The sequence below is a fragment of the Rhea pennata genome, chromosome 2, assembly GCF_028389875.1.
Source record: "Rhea pennata isolate bPtePen1 chromosome 2, bPtePen1.pri, whole genome shotgun sequence".
Lineage (NCBI taxonomy): Eukaryota > Metazoa > Chordata > Aves > Rheiformes > Rheidae > Rhea > Rhea pennata.
In genome coordinates, this window is record NC_084664.1 from 58,567,766 (window position 1) to 58,591,249 (window position 23,484).

Genomic DNA, 23,484 nt, shown 5'->3' on the forward strand with positions numbered 1-23,484 from the left:
TGAATTAACATTTGGTATCCTATTACAGTTTATCTGGAAAGGATTTCCCTGAAGTTCTATATTAGGAGCAAAAAAAATCTGCATTTAAATGGGGATATATTAGTAATGCATGAGCTAGTACTTTGCAGGTCACCATGTGTCTACAGAATAGCAGCATTAATTTTGCTATTTAAAAGTAAAAATAAGATAGTTTGTAGCCTGATTTTTCTTTCATTCCTCCTAGTGACTTCAGTGGTGTTAATCTTGATTTACACTGATGTATAAAAAGAAAAAATTGGGTCCTGATCTCTGTACAGTGGGAACTGCAAGACAGGAAGTGCAAATGACTATAATTTACAATAAAACATGAGCTGTATGAGATTATATTCGACAACTTTTATGACTGTTGTAACTTCTGGTAACTGCTTTTGTAACGCAGAACACCGGTGTTGCAACCTCAACAGACGTGCTTGAGTGAGCTCATAAAAGCATTGGCAGGATTTGGGGTGGCGAGAGGGCAGGCAGACCCGCCACACGGCTATTCCCTAGGTTCAGGTGTTTGCAAAGAACGAGCCTCAACTGGGGTGCAGAAGCACAGGCTGCTTGGCTTCACCTCAGTAGGAATTTAGGAGATGACAAGAAAAGCACTTACTCTTGATGCTGTTCGTGTACGTTCTCTCTTTTTAAATGAAATAGTTATCAGAATTGTATGTTCTAGTCTCAGTATAAACCACTCATTTTGGGTGAGCCTTCAGAAATGCGAATGGGTGTTAGAAGTTTTGCATTTCTTTCCAGTGGATTTTTTCCAACTTTAGTCATGGTAGTACTATAAGAATAGCTATAATTTCTATGATCACATCAGCTGCTCAGAGACCATTTAAAATAAGTTGATAAAAATGGAGCCAAAAAATACAGTGCTTGCTCTATTAGTGCCTCTGCAGTTACTATTGTTTCACCAAAATCAGCAAGAATCATTAACTGCAGGAGGTTTCTATTGCTATTATGAACATTTTAGCACTACTATCAAGATGTGCATCAGTGTTTTTCTTTAAAATCACTTTAGCCTGTTAACTTAATTACAGTGGCCCTGAAAGTCTGATACAAAAAACATACACACTGTTTTCAACAGTGTCTTTCCAGTCTAGATATGATAAAGCTGTACAAATATTGCAGTAGCAGAAATGATTTACCAAAAATGTAACTATAAAGTCAGGGCTCAAGCTGGTTTGGAGGATTGTTTTGCTAAGCTTAAGGCAAAGCCAGGCTATGAAATGATTTAAAAATTTTAGTTCAGCCAAGTAAGAATCAGAGGTGTTTGTTTACTTCATTTTTGACACTTTCTAGTAAGCTTATATAATAATCTTTGTCTAACTACCTACAACTCTGAGAGGCTACAGATGTGACAGGTATCATTAGCAGTAATGTCACAGCACTGGAGAAGCAGCCACAGAAATGAAATACAGCTTCAGTCTGACAGTCACTGCTGTAGAGATTTTGCATATAATCTAAGACAAAATAACTTGTTCCTATTTTGGTCCTTCTCTGATCTGTACTGTGAGATAAAAATGCTATTCTTATAAGAAAAAAGGCAAGATTAATGCTGAGATGCATCAGTTAATGATTTTTTTTCAAGTTCTCAAATTATCCATAAGACACTACATAGCGCACATCATCCTATTACGCTGCCATGCTTTAGAGACATTACTTACTCACACAAAGCTGAGGATGGGAATCCAGTACAATAGGGAAAGCAGATTAGCTAAAAACAACGGTGTTCTGTCTTGGCATTTAGTTGTGAAACTCTGGTTTGACATGATAGCAAAGAATCTAAACATACTTGCTATTTTGGAAGCTGTTACACTGCCAAGTTGATATGATGCATCCAGTAGTGAAGTTTACTGAATTTGTTAGAGGAAGATATCCAAACAGTCTCAGCAAATAGCCACATGCAGAAAAAAAGTGAATTTCCCTCTGCATTCCTGATGATCTGTTGAGGTCAGGGAAGAGAGGCAGGGGAAGAAGGAGGAGAAATAACTGACCCAGTTCTGGGGGCTAGTAGGCTGTGTCCGCGTATTCAGGCTTAAAACAACTTCGCACTAGAAAAGTTTTTCGACACCACAAACGCATCACTGATCTTGATCAACATCTTGCCTCTAGCTACAGTCAGTCTCTAACACTTCATGAAAAGATGAAAAACCCACCCTATTGCAGAAACCAATCTATGCATCAGTGGGGTTTTAACGTGTCAAATTAGTTAACCAGTACACACAGTTAATTATTTTTCTCTTCTATTCTCTGAAATCCTGATAAATCGTGTCACATTTAGATTCATAAATTCACAAGAAGAAGCAATAAGAGAGGATTTTAAAACGTGTATAATGTAAGTCTCCCAGCTCCTGTACAGTTCTCTTTGTTCCCATCATTTATGAAGTGTTTGTGCAGATAAAACTAATATTCCTGTAGCATCTGAACTATAGCCCGCAGCTAAAGTGTAGGTATATGGCTATTTGTCCAGAACATACCTACACAGCTTTAGTTAAATGGCGACCTTGCTCCTACGCTCCACAGAGGAGAACAGCAGCAGTGCCGTGAGCACCGCACCATGGCTTCAGCCAGCCAACCTCCTCCACTGCCTGCCAGCGCGCAGGAGCAGTCCCCCTGCGCCATCTTGTCAAGTCTGCCATCAAATTCAGCACTGCTCTGCTTCCTTTCTCTGCGGTGGGGACGTGATTTGCCTAAGGGAGCGCATCTAAAGCTAGTCCCTAGCCAGCTCTGACAGATGAATTTAAGCAGGCAAGCTCCTTATCCTGATCGCTGCTGCCAGCATTAACTCAGCTCCATATCCAGAGTCCTACTCTGATGCACAAGTTGCTCTGCCACTGGGCTATGATGCCAAAATTAAATTAAATTAAATTTGACAAAGCTCTGTAAAGGCTCAGTTCTTACTTCAGCTTCTGGAGTATTCTGGAGGGGTAGGAAGCAAAGCAACCCAACAGGAGCTGGCTGGAATCAGTATTTGTGGCAAAACACAGGTGGCTATACACAACACGTAATGTTACAACAGTGAAGATCAGAGCACATCTTTCAAACTCTGGAAGAGGCACGACACCACAAATTTTAACACTTCCTCCACTTGCAGCCTCCAATTCAAACCAATTCAGCCAGTCTCTGTTCAGTTCAGACTCCTGGATTACCTCCAGGAGGTTTTGCTCTACACCAGTAGATTACCATCTCGTTCACCAGTGGCAGTGTTTCTTGCTCCCACATCTAGGCCTCATGCTAACTACGCTGCCAGGCCAGCCAGACCATCCGAGAGCAAGGGAATGATGGACGGGCTGCTCACAGAGCTCCTCTCTCACCACACAAGGAAGCTAATAGTCGCACTCACCTCTTGGTACTGGTCAGGGTGCAAGAAAGGACAAGCGCCTCCGCCAGGCCATGCTGAATCCTGGGACTGCTTGTTGCACAGTGGCTGGCAGAAGGCAAGGGCCTCTCCGGGCTTGAATGCAAGGAGCAACCCCTCTTAGCTATTAGTACTTTTACTACAAATAACTGCTTTTGATCAAATTAAAGCCCTGACAAATAATTTGATTGTGCAAGCTTTAACAGCAAACCGCACCAGTTCCTAAAAGGGTTTTATGGAAATATGAACCTACATTTACACGGGAAAATGAACAGAACAAACTAGAGTATTCATCCTTATGCACAAAAGGCATCATCAATAGAGCAGCTGTGCTTTTGTCTAAACCATTGCTATGGAAGCAGGTAATTATTATTTTAAAAAACACATACTGATCAGCTGCTGACAGCCCACAAGGTACAGGTTCATCTACTTGCTCCCCCTCACAGCTGATCTATTCTGAGCACAGGTGAGTAATTAATAAAGTCTATTATACTTCTAACAGAAATGTAATTCCATTTATCTTTACCCATCCTTGGAGCAGCACTTCCTTCCACTGCATTGGATTGGGATGCTGTAAGATGTTTCTGAAATGTGATTATTTTCACCCCTACAATTGCTGTGTATTACTTAGAATTTTAGGATTGCTCTACTTTCTTCAGGAAAAACAATTAGATACAGATAATATCACCCTGAGGATGACGCAAAAGCAATTATTTGTTACAAAATGTCCCGCTAGATCTGCAAGTGAACAACTAAGCTTTTTGATTTTTAATTTTATTACTTTGTCTTTCTGTTAAACAAATAATTAATATGATTGCCAACAACCTATGTATCTCTAATGTCTATACTATTTCAATTATAAAGCCATTATTGATGCTTTTAGTTCTATTCCATTTATCTTCAAATTTGCAACTGCAAAACACGGTAAACTTACAACATTTGTTGACATTCATGGGGCTGCAGCTACTCCAAACGGGCTTAGAGGGAATTCAGCAAAGTGTATCTGTTGCAACCCCAGAGACAGAACATGGAATTCAACAGGAGACTGCAAATCACACACTTTTTAGCTCAGACACACTAAATTGGATTAGATAGCGCTCCAAGCCCTCCAAAAAATAAGTAATTTTATTGAAATAGTGTAGCCTACTGTGTCTTTGTAATCTCCCTTCTTTCTAAGTTATAAAGTCAGAAATTTTTCTTTTACTTCCAATAAAAAATATAACTCATCAAGACACTGCATAGCCTATTTTAGCTAGTAACACCTTTTTCTACCATTTCACCCACCATTACAGCACTTTGGCTGATATATATACTCTAGGGAAGATATGTGAGCTGCCTCTGCCACATATGTGAACTTGTAAGTCAATTTTTCTTGCATATGGCTCTCCTAAAGTTTCTTTCTGTTTTCTTTTACGATCCTTTTTTGGACCCAGTATTCAGATTCTTTGTTGATGCTGCCGAATACAAACAGCTTCCTTTTAATGTTTGTCCCCCGAATTAAAACGTTCTTCATTAAAGAGAGGTCCGAAGTCTCATCAACTGCCAAAAGACTTTATTCTAGTAGAGCCTAATTGATTTTCAAATAGTGATTTCCAAGCGTGCTTCCCAAGTCCTAGTGTGCTTCCTCCCTTTGACCTTTGAAAAGCCTCCCCCCCCAACTCCCTTTGCCCTTTTTGCCTACTGGCTAGTAATTCATTCTTTAGATTCAGAAATGAATCCTGTACTTCCAGCCCCGTGATCGTAAGGATTCAATGGTTCAGGTTGTTTTCTCCTGCTTCACCCCTTTCGGAAATACTGCATTAGCAGGGACAGACCGTGCCTTCTACCTGGGCTGGGTGGAATTATAGGCTTCTGCATTAATCACACAGTGCCACGTTAGATACTGGCCAGGCCAGGTGATGTAAGTTCTTGACCCTCAAAAGCAGAGGCCGAATGCAGCACTAAATTAATGACTGGTACATGGTGCAGTTAAAGACATTCACGTTTTAACAGGCCAATTGATTACATGTAGTTCAGCTTTCAAACACGTTGGTCAAGATGGATTGCAACAGTCAAGACTGTGGCAAGTGATGCATGTCAGTCGTCTCTCAAATTTTACTATATTGGGGACTTGACATTAGCTCTTAGCTTAATAACAAACTACTCCCTCTGCAACATACTGCAAGAAATGTGAAGAAAAAGGACTTAGAAATCCACTAGTCACAAGTAAAATAAAAGACCAAGCCAGCTTCATTATAGCTTATCTGTTTTTGCCAACACCGCCTAATTTCTATCATGTGGAGTTAAAGACTATGACAGTCACGATTGAAAAGTACAGAAATACGTCCTCAAACAGCCTCTTCCCCAGGCTACAGTGAGCTTCCATGAAGTAAATCTGATTTATAGCCTGGGGTATTCCTTACCTTACCTGAAATTACTGTCATCTTCAGACATTCACCATTCCTCACTAACTATTATTGTTTAAAGCTTGTTGTGGGAGAAGCATTCATATCAAAAGCTAACGAAATCACCATTCTGAATTTCAGTTTGAATTCAAAATCTAACTTACTAAATATTACTGGATCTTATCTGACATTCTGTTTCCCATCCTGGCTATTGAGTATATTCAGCACTTACTACTTTTTCTTGTTTTGCAGCCACTTCACACAACATGTAATACCTACCAGTACATCACAGGTAACAGATATTAACTGTTTGACCTTTTCAAGCCACCAGATATGTTGTTCTTATTATGCAAATAGGGAAAATTTTATCAGAAGCAAAATTTTCTCAGAGGAAAAGCAAATTTTACTCAAAATTACTTTAAAACAATTTCTGTCAGTTCTATAAGCAATGACAGTAGCTTAATTCCTCCTTACCCTGTTCAGATCTTTCCTGAAAGTATCTGAAGGATGAAATATTAAGCTGTAAAAGGTTTTTGATTAACCTGCCACCTACAATAGACTAATACAATATTTTAAAGGTGTAGCAGGAGTGTTACAGAAGGAAGTAGGTACAGTTAAAAAATACATGAATATGAGCATCTCTTTATCCCAAGGAAAGAACCACAGGTGCAAGGGTTTAATTCCTATTTTGTTTCTAAACTTGTTTTAACTAGGTAAGTTTGCTTAAAATTGAAACAATCCCAAAGACATGAATTTGTACTTTCAAATATGGTAGATCATTAACAAAGCACAGAGCATTTCCAATTTATACCCCTTCCTTTAACTACTGATAAGGGGTTTCACACCAATAGCTTCAAGAAGTCTCCTGCACAGTGCATTAAAAAATGGACACATCTATCACTAGTGCTCACAGCAGAAATGTCATATAATCCTTTCATTTGAATTCTTCTACACTCTCCTGAATGTTCTACAATATCCAAATGAAAAGCCTCTGATGTCCCTCTTTTTATGCACTTATACAAAAAAAAAAAAAAAAAAAAAAAAGAAAAAAAAAAAGCAGATATGCCCAACAACATATTCTGTAAAGAGCTCATCTACAAATTAGGCCTGAGCTATTCGAGTAAGAGCAGATAGTTTTCATGATTAACCAAATGTAGCGGTCTCAAAGCAAGCTGGACCTACAACTCTACTTCACCTCTTGAAAGACGTGGAGATACACACATGTTCCTCCTAATATCCAAACTTTAGGAGCATCCCTACAAAAGATCTGGTGATATGAAAGAGATTTATACAAGACAGATTTCTACACACACATCTCTTGGAACCAAGAGATATCTCACGTGAGCTTCAGACACAATGTCAGGTATAACAGTGCTTGGTGATCTCTGGACAGTGGTATCTATTTTGTAATTAAAAGCATGATCAAGTATCAAAATGTGCGCCTGTTATGGAATACGCAGCACTGCTCTTGTTTTAAGAGCGATGAAAATAATGTCACGTGCCCGCTACAATGCTAACTTCAGGAGCTCAAGGGAAGCACTTAGCAGTGATTCTCAAAATCAACCAGTAAGAAAGTCTGTTTGTAAAACCTTACTGAAGGATGGGTTTAGAAAATATATAGAAGATGCCATCTTTTTAAGGAAAAACTGGAGAATCTATGCAAGTTCAGTATTGAACTAACACAGATGAGCTCTGCAGTGAAGAGGAATGGGTCAGGATATGGCAAGAGGAATGTCAGGAGTGAAAACCGGATGATACATAAATTTTAAAGTACAGGGCTCATTTATGGGTATAAAGTAGAAAAGAGAGTAATAAAGCCTCAAGCCTAAAAGCTGTGAGCAAAAAATTTAGTTATATGACTTTTAACGTCATAGGCAGCCAAGCAGATAAATCTCTGCATGCTGCTTTGAAAGAGTATCCATAAATAGTCATAGCATGCCTGGGCAAAACACAGGACCTTTAAAGAAGGCCAAAATACCACAGGAAGCTGTTACTCAAATAAGCTTGAAATCTATCAGCCATAAAGGGTGGCTTACTGAAATCCTCCCCATCCCAAACCATATTGGAAGTGTACCGAGGGGCTTAAAAACAGTGCTGCAAACTGAAAGCCTTGTGCTCCAAAAGCTCGAGAACAGAAAGGTGGTACTCAAATCTATCATTTTGGGAGCTGGAAGGAACACTACTGTAAGTTTAACAGTAGAAAAAAAATGTCCCTTGGAAAGCCAGCCTTGCTATCACACTGATGAGATGCATCACGATGCAGATTGCTGGCTAACCTCTGTTGCTAACAGGTAAAACTCCTGTTAAGAAGTTTTGGTCTCTCTCTTGAATCTTGGACTGATGTCAAGTCCAAGTCAGGGGATGCTGAACACACCACAGAGAGATCTGTAGTAATCTGTAGAGGAGAGAATGGACGATATCACTGATGTAGCGTAATGAGCCATTTCCCTCCTCCCTACTGTGATTAATGGTGTGGATAGGAGGTCTGTTTTCTGAGCTGATAGGCGTAAGTCTGGCCCTAAAGGCATGCCCTATATATAGCTCCGTGTGAGTACATGCATGAGAGATTGGCAGCCAGCAGCAGCGCTGGGAGTCTTTGTTATTGTCCGGTTTCCTCTTTTCTTAGCTCCTCCAACTTGCACAATCCGTATAGCCTCTGGGAATGCAGCTTTGGAATTGGCTAACTTGATGGAAAAAGCTGCTCTGCTTGATGCATATGATGCAAAGTAATGTGACATTGACTGACAGCTAAAGGTGGGGGGAAAGGAGAAGAAAATGAGTTAAATCACGTTATTGTGGGAAGGAGCAGAAGGGAGAAGAAAAAAAGAAGATTCCTCATTACCACAGCACGTGTGCAGTAGCAAAGATAAGAGGTGCTGTTTATTATAATAACAATCATTATTAAAATCAGTTAAGTTGACACAAGTTTATTATGCTACAAATAGCACTCCAGCAATTACTGTTTTTTTTCTTCAAAACTTAATTTTTCCCAAACGGAAAATAGGAAGTTTAGGATTCCACCAATCTACTCACTCTTCACATTGTACAAACAGGTAATGTAATGAGAATATAACCCCCAGGGCCTAGTCCTATCTACACTTCTATTGATATGGTACACTTCTCATGCATATATTTAAGGCAAGCCAGAACTAGCCTGCCTGGTTCCCATTCCCTTTTCCCTTAAACTGCAGAACCAATTGTAATTTTTATTGAATGATGCAATTTCACTGCCATACGCCAGACAAAAGCGTGCTACTGCTTTTACGCTTTCTTATTTTTGGGCTGAAAACAGAAGAAAAAACAGTAATTGATTCCATCAGCCCTTTTTGTATTAAAACAGAAGGAAACACCCAGAGAAACTTCCCTCCATCAGAAAGATGACAAACTCAAGATTTTGAATCTTTCACTGTTTTTCCTTTAGGAGATGGTACATGCCCAACTGAGACAGCCCGTTTTAGTATATATTCAGCAAATTGTTAGGTTCCGGACTACTAGCATGGAAAGCTGAAGTACTGAAAAGCATAACAAACCAACATGAAGATACTAGTGGCAAAACTAGAGATACTAAAATACATCACAAGGGAAAGAGCTTATCTGAACAGACCCCAGTCGGCTTACTCTTAGCGCTGTGCGAGTAAAATACCCACTTCAAGAACTCTGAGAGACATGCAACTCATTGCTGCTATTTGGAACTGAAAGTTTTGCAAGCTTCTTATAAGAAAGTGCCATGCTTGCATTCAGCCTAACCTAAAGGAACTACCTTCATTAGTGATCAGGCTATGCTGTAGTTTTCCTTCTGTTGCACATATATATACACACATCTATGTATATATACATACGCATTTCTACACAACCAAGTCATACAAGGCAGGGTTAGGAAATGACAAACACAGCATCTGTCTGTCTTTCAATACAGAAACCTTTTCTTCCAGAGTGGAATCCAAATATTGGATTTTTTGAATTAAATTTTGATGTTTTACCAAGCGCTATTATGAGACAATATGCCACAGCTCAGTTTGATGCAGTATTAGGAAACCAGCATTTTGAGGAGTACTGCTTAGAATCATAGCCTAAAATACCCAGCCTTCCCCTCACAACCCCTTCACTGCTAAGGGGCTAATTCAACATATGCCCCTCCTGAAAATCCTGAAACTCAAAACTTTCACACTTCACAGAAGTTTGGATGCCAGGGTCATCTTTGCAAAAGATTTGCAATTCAAGACACAGGTCAAACTTTGAATGTATTTTCTGCCTTGAAAACACCTAGCAGACCTCACTGTCATTTCTTCAGCATGCCTGGTTCAAACAGTACAAGTCTTCAGGCCATTTGAATATATTCACTAGTATCTTCAAGGAGAACTGCAATTCCAGGACACAGACGCTCACCTTTAGGGTAAATTCATGCCTACTTTGGGCCTCATCTAGTCAGCTTAGTTAGCGATTCTTCCCTGCAGGCTACAACTCTGAGGAGTGCTTAAGCTAAGTGCATTCAGACATGCCACCGATCTTACATAAACCTCAGTACCTGGCCTATGTTTTGCCCAAAGGACCTTTTTAACCATGTAACATGACAGAGGAATTGGGAACCTCTCACAACAACATCCAGACCCACCAGTGCCTTTAATCCTTGATTCAAAAAGCAAGCAAAACAAAACAAAGCCCAGTAAAGCCCTTCTACTTTTAATTAATCTCTTTGTTTATAACCTTATATATGGCGAAACACATCAATAATAACATGGTATGAAAATTCCTCTCTGTTCTCCAAGAGCAGTTTTTATTACAACAATTATGGCAATTTTTCTTGTCTCGTGATTAAACGCAGAAGCTTTGCTTCACTTAGATATGCCTCATCTGAGCCAAACTGGCTTCACGTTTTGGCATGCACACAAGACTCCAAAACCGAACAATTTTTGCTAAGAAAGATCTTGGGTTCAAAAACTAGCACATCTTGACATCAGGTAGTCTTCCCCCCCCCCCCCAACTTTCTTACGGAGGAAAAAAGTTTTCTGGTTTCTACAAACAAAACTGGATTAACCCGATGCTAGTCATAATGAGCCAATTCGGAGAACATTTCTTTTGCATTACTTTCCAAGAAATGGCACGTACAGGATTAACTTCCCTCTCCTCTATCTCTGAAACCAACGTGTCTTTCTCACCCCCCACTACCCAAGCTAGAAATGTATGCTTAGAAATACATCCCATTAAATGATCCAGACATTCTGACGGCTGCAATTTATCAACATAAATTACTGCACTTCACAGCACGGCTTCTGTCGTAAGAAAACAGTGTGTGCCCTAAACTGCCTGCTGCCCTCTTCAATAATCATCCTAGTTTTTAAGACCTAGGTATATGCTGATAAAGAACACGTTGGTGCACATAGCGGAAAAAAAATTTTTTGAGTTTCATGCACATCACTGGAAACATCCACACACTGCTCTGTTAATCTTTAGATTATGGTCATTTTTCTGTTGAGATGTGGTAATAGATTACTTAAGGAGAAAACGGGGGAAGAACACTCACACAGGAGCCTGCTTAATACTAAGCAAGTTTGCCTCCTTCCCTTTCAGTTTAATTCAAAAAAAGAATCCAAAAACCAAAGCTGCTGTTAACCCTGCGCTGACTGACACAGATTAGAAAGGAACAGACAATGCTTTAGAAACATCAAGCTGCCGTTGCATTTTCTAATGCACCCTACACTGCAAGACCTACTCTGGCACTGTTTTTTTTCCCCCCTGATTACAACTCATTTGGCAGCTCCAGTGTCATCACTCACCTGCCTGAGGGCTCCTGATATCCTACTCAACCTCCTTTAAATTTCTCTGCTTTCTCTGGGAATCAAAACATACCCCGTTCTGGAATGAGAAGGTGAGTAGGCTTCGACCTTTCATCTTTTTCTTCTGCAGGGATTCAGTCTCTAGGTTACTACAGCTAGAAAAGCCTCCCCCTCCCTCATTCCCCAGTCCCTCTAAACGAGTCTCAGCATGCTCTCAGACGTCCAATCCTGCATTTTAATGTTCTTTTGGTTCAGGACCTTTAAAGAAAAGCATATCTGAAAGTATTTTCTGCACAGTAGGGCTTGGTCTTACATTCTTCAGTACTGTTGCCAGTCCCAATTTTTACATTATTGCTTCCCAGCTGGACTGTCTGAAAATTGTGACTACTGGCAGCATGAGCAAAGCCCACCACTGTGTTGAGGGGCATGATTCGCCAGCTACACAGTGGAGGTGAGGGCTAGCCACTGAAATCAAGGTGAGCTTCATCAGTGAAATCATCAAGAATAAAGCAGTTCCCTGCTTTTGCTCATTTTGTTATAGTCACCCGTCTCTGGAGGATCCATCAGGCTTAGTTCCTCCTCTTTCACTATTTGTTATTCATTCTGCTGCTGAGGAGACAACATGCCAGAGCAGAACAAGAGCACATTGTACTTCACCAATCCTACGTTAGCTGAATTGCCTGTATGAGGCCATTTTTACAGGCATAATTTAAAGCAGTCCCAAGCTGCTGCATTTTATGCTGGCATCCAAATTGGCTCCTGGATGGCTCAGGAACATCAGCATAGAGAAGGATGATTCAGTGATTTAATAACATCCCTTCTTTCCATCTCTACCACTGTCAGGGGTGCTTATACCCACCCCCTGCAGATCCGTAGAATTAAGCTCTTTGTGTGTATTTCTATCTGTTCAGGATAGTCTCAACACATTTCCTCCTGTATAACATAGGCACACAATACTTGCTGGCGATTCTAAGGTTAAAGGGTTGCGTTAGGTTTTTCAGTGTATACTCTTCCTTTAATAGGTATCAGCGTGAGCTCTTTTATACTATTACTATTAAAAGTTTGTCAGGATGAACCCAACTTTTAAACAATTACATCTTATGTTTCTGGTTCTTCATTACCAGTTGGGAAAAATTATAAAGTGCATGGCTGCACTTTGAATTTTCAGGACAACACAGGCTGGCCTTGATTGAGAGAGAAGAAAGGTATTTACGTGGGGAATACATTAAACTATTACCAGGTAGTCCCACATATAACGGGACACTATAATACTAACCAATTCTAATAGTTTCTCTAATCGTCCTGTTCAATTTCTCATTTATTTCACAATCTTGAAGCCCTAAATGTCATTTGTCCTGTGGGAGACTATTACAGACCCTCATTGATATTAATGACATTTGTTTCGCAGAGCTAGCAACCCCCTTACAGGACAGGCAATGTTTTGGGGCTCTGGAACCAGAGGCTGTTCCAGTGTGTTTCAGCACAGACAACACGAAGGTTTGTACCTCTGAGCTCTGGAAGCACCCTGTCCTCCCCCACCCAGTTTCACAGCAGGGATGTTTAGATGCTACACACCTTAATTTGCAGAATTGTCCCTCCTTTTCAGGGGCCATGCCAGTTGCACGATTTCAGGGAGAGAAAGAATTTGCGTAGCTCACAAAGAGCACAGTAACTGAATGACAAAAGACAGACTGGAAGCACCTTGCTAGAGCACACATAAAGAGCAGAGCTGCAGATTGGTTCTACCTGGGCACTAATCCACGGACAAAACAGCTTTTGGCTGCCAGTAACGGTGTGCAACGGCTGTGCGCACCACTCTGAACACCAGCTCTGAACATCCTTACGCTAAGTAGGTCATAGTTTTTGTTCCCAAGTCACCACACTGAAAGAAAGAAAAATTAACTGGGGCATCCATCCAGTGACACTGGTGGGGATGGGGGAAGGTACGATGACAAAGCTTACGCCATTGCTAAAGCAAAGCAGCTGCCACTTCCTAAACACTCCAGGATGCTCTACTCTCAGAAAGCTGTGAAGGGACCAACGATTTAAGCCAGTTCCAACAGGGTAAATCCATATTCCTCTGACCTCAAAAGCGTAATTCAAAATGAATACTGATCTACCCGTTGGCAGAATCCAGTTCGTGCTCTAACCTTAGGAACCATCTGTGTAGATGTCGGGTGCATCCCACACAGTCTCAGGAGAGGGAACCTGCATTTACATCAGTGTGACAGAGAACAGAAAATGGTCTAAGGTCAGTTGCTCCTGCCTAAAAAAAAATTTCAAGGGATGCTTATGACCTGGAAGGTAAAAATTTATTGAATCTAATCCTTTGAGAGGCCCCTGCATTGACCCACTCAGCTGTAATAGCTCCAAGAAGTCACCACAGGCTGTTCAGGGCAGTTTTCTGTGCATAGACAGCTGTTAACATAGGAGAATACAGTGGCCTCCTGCCAAAAATCTGCATTTTAATAACTTTGTAATTGCATATTTTTGCAATCTGTTGACTCTGACTTATTTTAAGAACATCCAAGGAGTAAAAAACAGTATCACCACCAGATTTTCCGGTACTTTAAATTTCACAACGAAGTTTGTAACAACTCAGTAATTACTGTGAATAATTCATAATAAGGGTTATAATGATATGACACGTTTTGGAGAATCCCTGAAATTTAGGATGTTTAAATGACAAAAACTAAATCAAAATTAAATTCAATAGTAAATATTGGAAGAAAAATAATTAAGTTCCATAATTAAAAAAAAAAAAAATCAAGAATCTGATCTGAGTGGTGGTGTTGCTACCAAGCTCATGTAATTTAATTGGAGATGCTTTGGTTTAAATATGAAACATAAATTTAATGAAAACAATTTTGCTCTTTGTGTGTATTTCTATGTGTTCAGGATAGTCTCAACACATTTCCTTCTGTATAACATAGGCACACAATACTTGCTGGCGATTCTAAGGTTAAAGGGTTGTGTTAGGTTTTTCAATGGATATTCTTCCTTTAATAGGCATCCTACAAATGTCAGTATCAATGGACAAAACCATGAGTACAAGGAGCCCCACCGGATAAGAGGACAATTTCTGTGTAACTATTTGTAAGACTAGTATTTTGTTTGTACAAAAAAAAATAGAAAAAAATAATCCATCTTAATAAAAATGATAGGGAATTACACCTGCTTTTACAAGGTTGTGCTTTTTAGATTAGTGTTACTAACAATATATTAAATAATGGATATGGAACAAGTTTCAAATGATCAATGTCACTTTGCTGAAAGAAATGGGAGTCAAGCATGTGTTGGCTTACTGCACCCTTTTCATCAGCTAATATTCTGAAACTGTCATTCCTTATGCAGGCTTCCAGGGATGTCTACAAGACACCTACCTGCACTCCTTCCTTCATATACTAAAATGGTTCAGGTTATTTTGAAAATCTTGTTTCACTTGAAATAACAAGCTTTTTATGTCTTTGCTCTATACAGAGACATCAACTGACCATTCAAAGTCAACCACTGAAACTCCAGAGCTTCTGTTAGAACTCTAGAGATTAAATAAAATGATAATAAAAGGGAAGTCTTGTATTTTTCATGCCTTTCCCCAATAAGTCAAAATTTTAATCATGAAAAGCATTTTGTTGTTATTTCATGAGAGGAACAATAGATACCCAGCTCTCTTGCCCATCTGCACAAAGACACAGTGGGATGAAATTAAAATCAAGCCTCTAACTTTCAAGATTTCCATCTAAGGACTTGTTTCATAACACGGCAGGTAACTAGTTAACTTATAACCTAAAATTATATTTCCAAAGGTTGTTCAGCCTTAATGAACAGTGACAGACTGCTTTTTTTTTCCCTTCCAGAAAATCATCAATGGAAGCTCTCTGTGGGCAGAGGAATTAATTCTCTAGCCTCTGAAAACACATGGGAAAGGGCTGTGGAAGACCACCAAAACTATGTTTTAAAGTATTTCTACCACACACATCAATACCCGCTTGATTACCTTTTTAGCTAGGTTTTGTGAAGTCGAAATAGCGGCTGTGGGAGGGCTGCACAACTTTTCAGCCCAGGAGGCAGATGGCTCTTTGCCCCCTACTTGTCATCCTTTGCCATGAGAATTTATTTCTTCAGTGATGTGTATGTGTCTGCTAGCAAGACAGCAAAAGTGCTGGGTGACAGATCCTGGTGACAGATTTTTCACATATAAAGATATACCAACATGATTTTCATTACAATTTGGAGAAGGAAACAGAATATTTTCTCCTAATTCTAAAGAATGTGAAAAATGCCAGGAGGACTTTTTTTTTTCTTTCTTTCTTTCTTTTTTTTTTTTTTTTTTTACCTGAAGTTTTCTTTACCTGGAGACTTGACAATGACCATCTTGACAGTTTGTAGTAAATACTTTCTGTTATCTAATTAATCTCTTAATTGTTCTCTGCAACATTCACTACATGTACCTTGGCCTTCTAGTTTGAAAAAATTATCACTCAACTCCAATGAAGCTTTTAAAGCACCAATTTTTAACCAAAACTGAATTAAATGTTGAGGCAAGATAAACTAGAGATGTATTTCATACTGGCCATTAAGTAAACCTTCTCCTATGCGTCTGGTGGAGAGGGAATATAAGATCCTACGAGGATGGCAGCCACGGTCGGGAAGATAGATTTGCGACATATGAGGGATGTAAACTCCCCCTGCCTTCCCAATCCCACACCTTTTCTAGAGACAAGAGGAACGTAACTCTTTTCATTTCCTCGTCAGCTCCATGAAGCAAACTGAAGAGCTTTATTCACTAACAAATGTAAAGTGATAGAAAGTGAAAGACCACTCCTGAACAGTTCTCTATCACTCACCCATTAAGAAACGTTCATTGCTATGGCAGCAACAGCAGCATAGTTAGCAGCGGCTTCCGATGGCTGTTTCAAAGCTCAACAACGCCATAGGAGTAGAGTAACATTTAATTTTACTTCTTTACTGGGGAGTGGGAGGGAAGAGAATATAACAAATGACCCTAGACACAAAGCATTTCATGGAGAATTGACCAGTTGGGATTAATGGCCCTTAGCTCCATTTGGACTATAAAATTTCTCAGTCAGTCATTAATTTTCACGAAATGCTCTGTGCCTCAGTCATTATTACTTAAATAAAAACATATATTGTATATGCGGTCAAATCAAATTATGGTTAGAATTTTTTCAAGCACAGATAAGGGTGTAAATTTACAGCGTTCTTAAAGCTTCTCTTTTTAGCTTCAGATTACTGTACTTTGGCGGTAGGAATTATTGTTATATATGCCCAAGGAAAATGCCCTTGCTTTGTCCTTGTGTAGAATGATCACAGGAACAGAAGTCAGGGTAATTATATATAAAAAAATTACCTTAATTTTTCTCTTACAATCATAAAGGAAAATAGTACAGTATACATGTACATGTTTGCTCTAATTACATGTGACAATATATATACTCCTCACACAAATGTATATACTGTATACTAAACACATGCAGAGAGTGGTGTGGCACTTTCGTAGAGAGTTTCAGTTGGCTGTATTAATTCCATGTGCCAAAGCTGTAAGTGCATGGTGCAGATCATCCTCAAGAAAGGCTAATAAAACCTTCCTACCACACTTATGTTCCCTGCTTTTTGCTGCACATTGCAAGAGCACCATTTTATCAAAAGGAGTTTAACAAAATTTTATTGAGGCTACGGTTTGCAAGCCTGAGTCTGTAAAGCCAGGTACTTCAGCTGCCACCACTGAGACCATACAGTGATTGGAGAAAGAGAAAGACTATAAGCAATAAAATTTTAGAAGCCTCTATAAATGACTTAAAATAAATCTTCTATACAAGAGCCTTGACTTGAAAGTCTTAACAGTCAGCACTGGACCCAAGTCAGGTGTAAGGTCCAGTATTGTTAGTATTAATGCACACGTTTTACCAACAGAAAGAGGGAATTTCTCAGCTTACCACAGATTACAAAGCATTTGCGTAGAGCCAAGGATAATCCACAGATATCAGACTTAAAATCTTGAGCGCTTTACATACATAGGGGTGATGTCAGCTCATGCCTGGAGACGTTCTGTTTACGAGCTGCTCCTTTTCTCTTCCACCCAGCCCAGAACAACGCGGCTGATGAGGCGGGCTGAGTCCTCAGGTGTGGCCCCACCGAGAGCACTAAACATGGACTGACCTAGAGGGGACAGAGCTAAGAAAGGAACTGCGAACCTTCGCCTCGCCCTGCAGCAGACTGCTCCCCAGCAGCGATGGGAACCACCACCGTTCCCTGTCTCTGAAGGGTGCAGAGCTGGATGTGAACGTCTGTGCTGCCCCACAGCACCTGAGGCTGACAGAGCACCTGCAGAGGGTTTACCTCCAGTTATTATTTCATTCCTTTCCTGCCCCGTTCCCTGCACCTGCAAGTGCAATCTCTCTTGACAGAGTAACAGCCTGAGTTTTCAGAGCTACGCAGCACCTAGAGCAAGAAGGAAGGAAGGTTTGTCCAGAACTCTGGACTCCAGCCTGTATCTGCTTTCTAAATCATTTGCCATTCCTAAAAATTAACACCTTCCACAAAGATTTGCCTCATTCCTTGCTAGTTTTGTGGATCCTGACAATACTTCAATCTGAAAAAGCTGCACGATATTTAAGGTGCTAAAAGGCAACCAAACCAGGTTAGGGGCTAGTGTAATGTGAGTGTTATAGTAATATGCAACCCATGAAATAGTAATTTACTGCCTTCAAATTTAACGGACACATTTGAAAGAAAGGAATTAAGACTGCATGTTCTGATTAACCTAGGCCATACTCAGCTTTGCACTTAATGTAGTCACTAACCCTCATGCAGATCAATTTTATTGAGTCTTGAGATTATCTAAACTGGGACTAATGACTGAACCAAATATAAAGCTGGGGAAAATCAGACCGTCTGATTTTGAATAGCTGCCTGGTCACTTCTAAACATGCATTTCCTGGCAACTGCTAGTTTAGTGTTAACATGCAGAGTTGGCAAAAAGCGTGTTTTTTAAGTATACAACACTAGACAAAATTTAGTCTCAAACATCAGCACAAGCCTACCCCATGAATCCAATGCATCACAACTGAGAAAGTGGTCATAGTTTTCTAGTCCTTTTTCTTCCATTGTACAGAACAGCAACTTCTTCTATGTGGTATGTTAATTCATAAAAGAAACAGAAATCAAATATTAATTTCTGCCATAAAACTGATGAGCAAATATAGCAAATATTTCATGCTGTAGTTGGTACTGCAAAAGTCAGTGAAAAATGGATGTCCACCTTTGGAAGTAGTGAAACCCTATAATGAAGATTAGTAATTATTATTATATCTAATTCACCAAATAGATGGTTCGTAAGAGATTACATAATGTAAAAGACTGAGTTCAAACAGTCTTTCTGTCTTAGAAACATATACAAACTAGAGAAGGAAGATATATTTATATGCTGTGGACTGAATTTGAGTTTGATTAGAGAAAAGACACGATTAAGTGGTACTGCCATGTACCTTTTCACACATATGTGAGCAACCCTTAGCTAAGAAGAAACATATTTTACAGATAAAGCTAATAGTCTAAAAAGGCCAACAAGAACCAGAACATCCTATCGCTATTGCAAAGAAATGTACCAGCTGGGAGAGGGAGAAAACAGCAGTACATTAGATTTCCCCAGCCACTTCTGTCTTCCCTTTCTCCCTTTCCCCATTTCAGTTATCTTGCTACTTAATCAGCTCATTTCTGGAGGTTTCTGGAGGCACTGTCTAAAGCACTGGCTCTAGCTGCATTTTACCCTTGTCTAAGACTTAAATCTCTTTCCTCCTTTCTCTTTTTTGAAGGAAAATGCCTTCCCAACATGATTATAGTAGAATGGTATTTGTTGTGACCCTTGGTGAAGGCAAATCCACTTGCCTCTATTGCAACATCCTCCTCGCTTTCTTTTCCCCTGTTCACCAGTGTTTTCAGCTCTTTTCATAAGTCTCTTGACTTATTATTTGACTCTTCTGACACTTAAGAGGCAAGCTTTTTGAGGCAGGGATTGCATGTATGTTACATGTTCATACACTGCTTCTTTGCCTTGGTTGTAGTTTCAAGGCATCACAGCCACAACCGAATAAAGAAGTTGCATCAACTTATAAATATGTCACATGATATGTAACACGGGTAGATATCTCCTTATATAGTTTGAGTTTCAGAAATGCAAACCCAAATGTTTCCCGAAAAGTTAGTAATCTGTGCTAGACCTAACCGAACTATGGACAGACCAAAGGATCATTAAAAACATGGGGGAAAAAAGTCTTCTTTATTTCTGAGAACTTTAGAGATTGTATCTGTAGTGATTATCACATTTGCATCTTCAGAGGGAATTTACTAAGAATCTCTGAAAAATCACACCATTAATCTGGGGCTTAATTTGGGATTGTGAACATTTTTGTCACAGTACCATGAAAACTGCATGATTGGAGAAAATATCTTTTGGAATCTAAAGATGTACAAAATAATTCATATTTTTCAAATTAGCCAAACTTACTAACTTACTTCTATATGTGCATGAAAAAGTGTGCCAGACTTAGAGAAGCAGTTACTAGTTCTTATGTAATGAAGCCCTTATGCTTTTATTTAATGTATTTTAGTTTTTTTAAAAAAATAAACACGGAATAGTATTGATAAGTATTCTACTACACATTCTGATTTGCTCTACACAGAACACAAGGCAGCCGAAGAACTGTATCAATATAATCTGATAATTTTCTAAGTTTTGTTGATCTAGATTATAAACTAAAAGATGGTGGAGGAAAAGACATTGGTGACAATACTCTGGATGCTGTAGATGATTACCTACTCACTAATATTGGGCTGATTTTTTTTCCTATTATCAATTCTCACATATCTGGATTTTGTACACATACATACAATGTATAAAAACATTTTGAAAAAAAAAATCCCCAAACCACCCCCAAAGCACTGTTAACTACCATTTTGTAACTTTCAACAGATGCCAACAATGAACACCAGAATTATTTGCCTCTTTCGTGCTCATTAAGATCTAAATTTAATCACTTCTTCAGAAGTTATTTTTCCTCCTGCTTCCTGCCTCCTTGACACTGATGGGTTTGAATCAGACCCTTGAATTAAGATTCCGCTAATTATTTTGTCTGTGCAGTATTCCAAAGCTAATTCTGTTCTATGTTTATGCCAACAGGACTGGCTTCAGCTCAGCAGTCGGACAGTCGTTCACTCCAGACTGAACAGGCGTGGTGGGAGAGGACTTTTATCGGACACGCGAAATTTCAGGCTGAAAGCCCACAGTGAGATGTGGTCTCCACAAAGGTTACTACGTTCTTGCAGACACCAAAGACAGATTGCTGCTTGCAAGCAGCAGTGTGATCCACTTAGCTGAGGCATACAAGAAATATTTTTCTCCTCCTGCTTTCTGATGCCTTTCATCGTTCTTTACGTAGGAAAGTAAATAGTTGATGCCAGCCCAGCACCTAGCTAGTCACTGCCCTCTTCATAAATCAGAATAAAACAAACATCACTTTCTCCACAGTGTAATCAGGACACCAGTTCCCAGTTGATGCTGGTTTTGGCTGTCAGGTTGCCATGTTTACCTTGTCTTTTAGAAATCAATCCTGTATGATGCAAACATGGAGAGGTGGGAATGAAGAAGAGAGAAACTGTGCACAGTATCACTTCTCAGGTTTACTTAATCCACAAGGCACCTCTCACACTCAAGTAATGAGACTGTTATAAATAAAACAGAGAGACAAAGTGTCCCTGCAAAGTAAAATCAACAATAAATCTAACCTTTTCATGTTACTAAAAGCTAGACTACATGGAAAAGAGATGTTCCCTCTTAAAAAATGAAAGCCGATATATTTATATCAGCATTACATATCGTACATGATTCCAGGATAAAAGTGGGGAAAGTGTTCTTCAAGATGAAAGCTATACTGGAAAAGAGCAATAAAAAGCCATTTATAGTGGTACAAGGGCATTCTCACAGGGAATCTGTATAAATACAGTGGTATGACTCTAAAAATTCATTACATTAACTCAGCATTAATTAACTTGTAATTTCTTCTCTTATAAAAGATTAGCATAATTGATACAGCAATCTGTTTTCAAAGATGGTTAGCACCAACCATGAAAAACTACTTACTTCCAATTCCTGTGAGACTCATAGTTCAGCCTCCACTTATTTGGCCCAAGAAAGATTTGGCGATAAGCAAAGTAGGAACCTCAATGCTCCAGCTGCTGCCAACAAAGAATTAATATTAAAAAGGTGATAAAGTCTTTTACTCTGCTGTAGCTCGGTCTTGTTTACATGACTTGCACCCCACACACATGCACAATGTAGCACACCCGAATAATGAAATTTCCTCTGAACAAGAAATTTGGTCCTCATAGCAGGTATTTATAAAATTTTACTTAGGCACCTCTTTTGGATGTACAGAATAATCCCACATTGACTTCCATCACAGAAGAACTGAGTTCCCTGACTATGGGTTGCTAATCATACTGGTATTAGTAGCATTAAGTGACTCAGAACAGATGGTGGAGAAACTCCCAGAGAGGTTTCCGAAAGACACTGCTAAGTCCTAGAGGCTACCTACGGTGTGTGCTCTGAAGGAGAACTAATTCTCTTCACCTCTTGGATGCAGTTAGCAGTGATAAGCCTTTTAAACAGAACTGAAATCTGTGTTCTCCAAAAGGAGAGGGCAGGAGAGAAGAGCTGGATATTTTCTTTTCTATTGCCGCTCATCCTTTTCAAGTTCTAGAGAATTCAGCTTGGAGTCCTCTGTAGCAGCAAACCTAACTTTGAGTTTCTACAGAAGGCAGATAAATAAGCTAAATAGCTTTTTGTAAGAAATGGCAGCCAATATTCATTCTTGCCACCTCAACTGCAGATGCTGTGGAGCGGAAAAATCAAGAGACAGCCAAAACACAAGTGACGTTTAAATGAGACCAGCGTGAATCATGACTACAATAACCACCTCACCTGGGGCATGTCTCCTGTGTGCAGACAGGAGCTCAATCAAAGCAGGCTGGTATAAATAGTGTGATCTTACAGAGATTGACTTAAGCTAGCTCAACCCAGCATGTGAACCTTTTGAGCTGATCTAAACCCATAAACCAGCGTAAACCAAAAACCCAACTGGTCCAGCTTCCAATTAGTGGTAGGCCCTGATGTTTAGATCTGAGCTCCACAGCAACTGAGATGCAAGTGGACATCTTTCAGATGCAAACATGTCTCCAAATCAAGCTGCTCATTTCATCTGCTTGGCATAAGCAGATCTTTTTGTTGATAGTCTCTTTTTTTTGTGCCTCCCCCCCAAGTTAGCTCAGCCCAACAATTAAAACTCTTTAAGCTAATCTGGCCTGAAGCAAACCAGGCAGTGTGTACTGCTCTGAGAGCAGATTACGGGCATAGCAACAGAGGATGAGGCAGGGGCGCACCTCTCGCTGTGCCGGATCAGGACCACAAAGGGGACACAGCCTCAAGGAGACACACCACGATTTACATTAAAGGCCTGCCGTACTGATCCATTAGGATGGGACAACTCCAAACCTCCGTCTTCTGTATTTGCGTTTGATGCCTTTATAAAACAGACCAGGCCTAAGTCCCCTGCTAAAGTTCCAGCAGATTTAAATGCTTAAAGCACACATATAACCTTAAGACAAATCCTTTTCTTTGTCAACAAAGCACACAAGGACATACGCAAGCAGCTCCAACTCAGATCCGTAGGCCTCTCTTTACACTTACAGGTAGGTAACAGAATAGCTAATTAAATACTTCGGATTTCAGGTAATTGCAATTCAGGCAAGTTAAAAATATCCTTACTGACAAAATGACGAGCGTATTTCCTACAATAAAGGAGTCTTTCAAAACTCTTAGGTTCATGTCAGACTATCCCAGCTGCTCTTATTCTATCTGCTCTTTTCT

The 23,484-nt window shown here is 39.6% G+C and overlaps 1 protein-coding gene across 8 annotated transcripts in view; it reads right to left on the reverse strand.

The window, feature by feature from the left end:
• The window catches only part of TPK1 (thiamin pyrophosphokinase 1), a 309,021-nt gene that overhangs the window by 5,110 nt on the left and 280,427 nt on the right, over positions 1 to 23,484 (reverse strand). For 2 of the 8 annotated variants that reach the window (XM_062569601.1, XM_062569599.1), the window contains exon 8: positions 21,700 to 21,791. The exons of 5 other annotated variants lie outside the window; for them this stretch is intronic. In XM_062569601.1, the coding sequence (XP_062425585.1) occupies positions 21,736 to 21,791 (56 nt within the window). In that variant the 3' untranslated portion in view covers positions 21,700 to 21,735. Of the gene's footprint in view, positions 1 to 21,699; positions 21,795 to 23,484 lie in introns of all 8 variants that reach the window. One more of the 8 variants, XM_062569600.1, reaches the window with a different exon arrangement.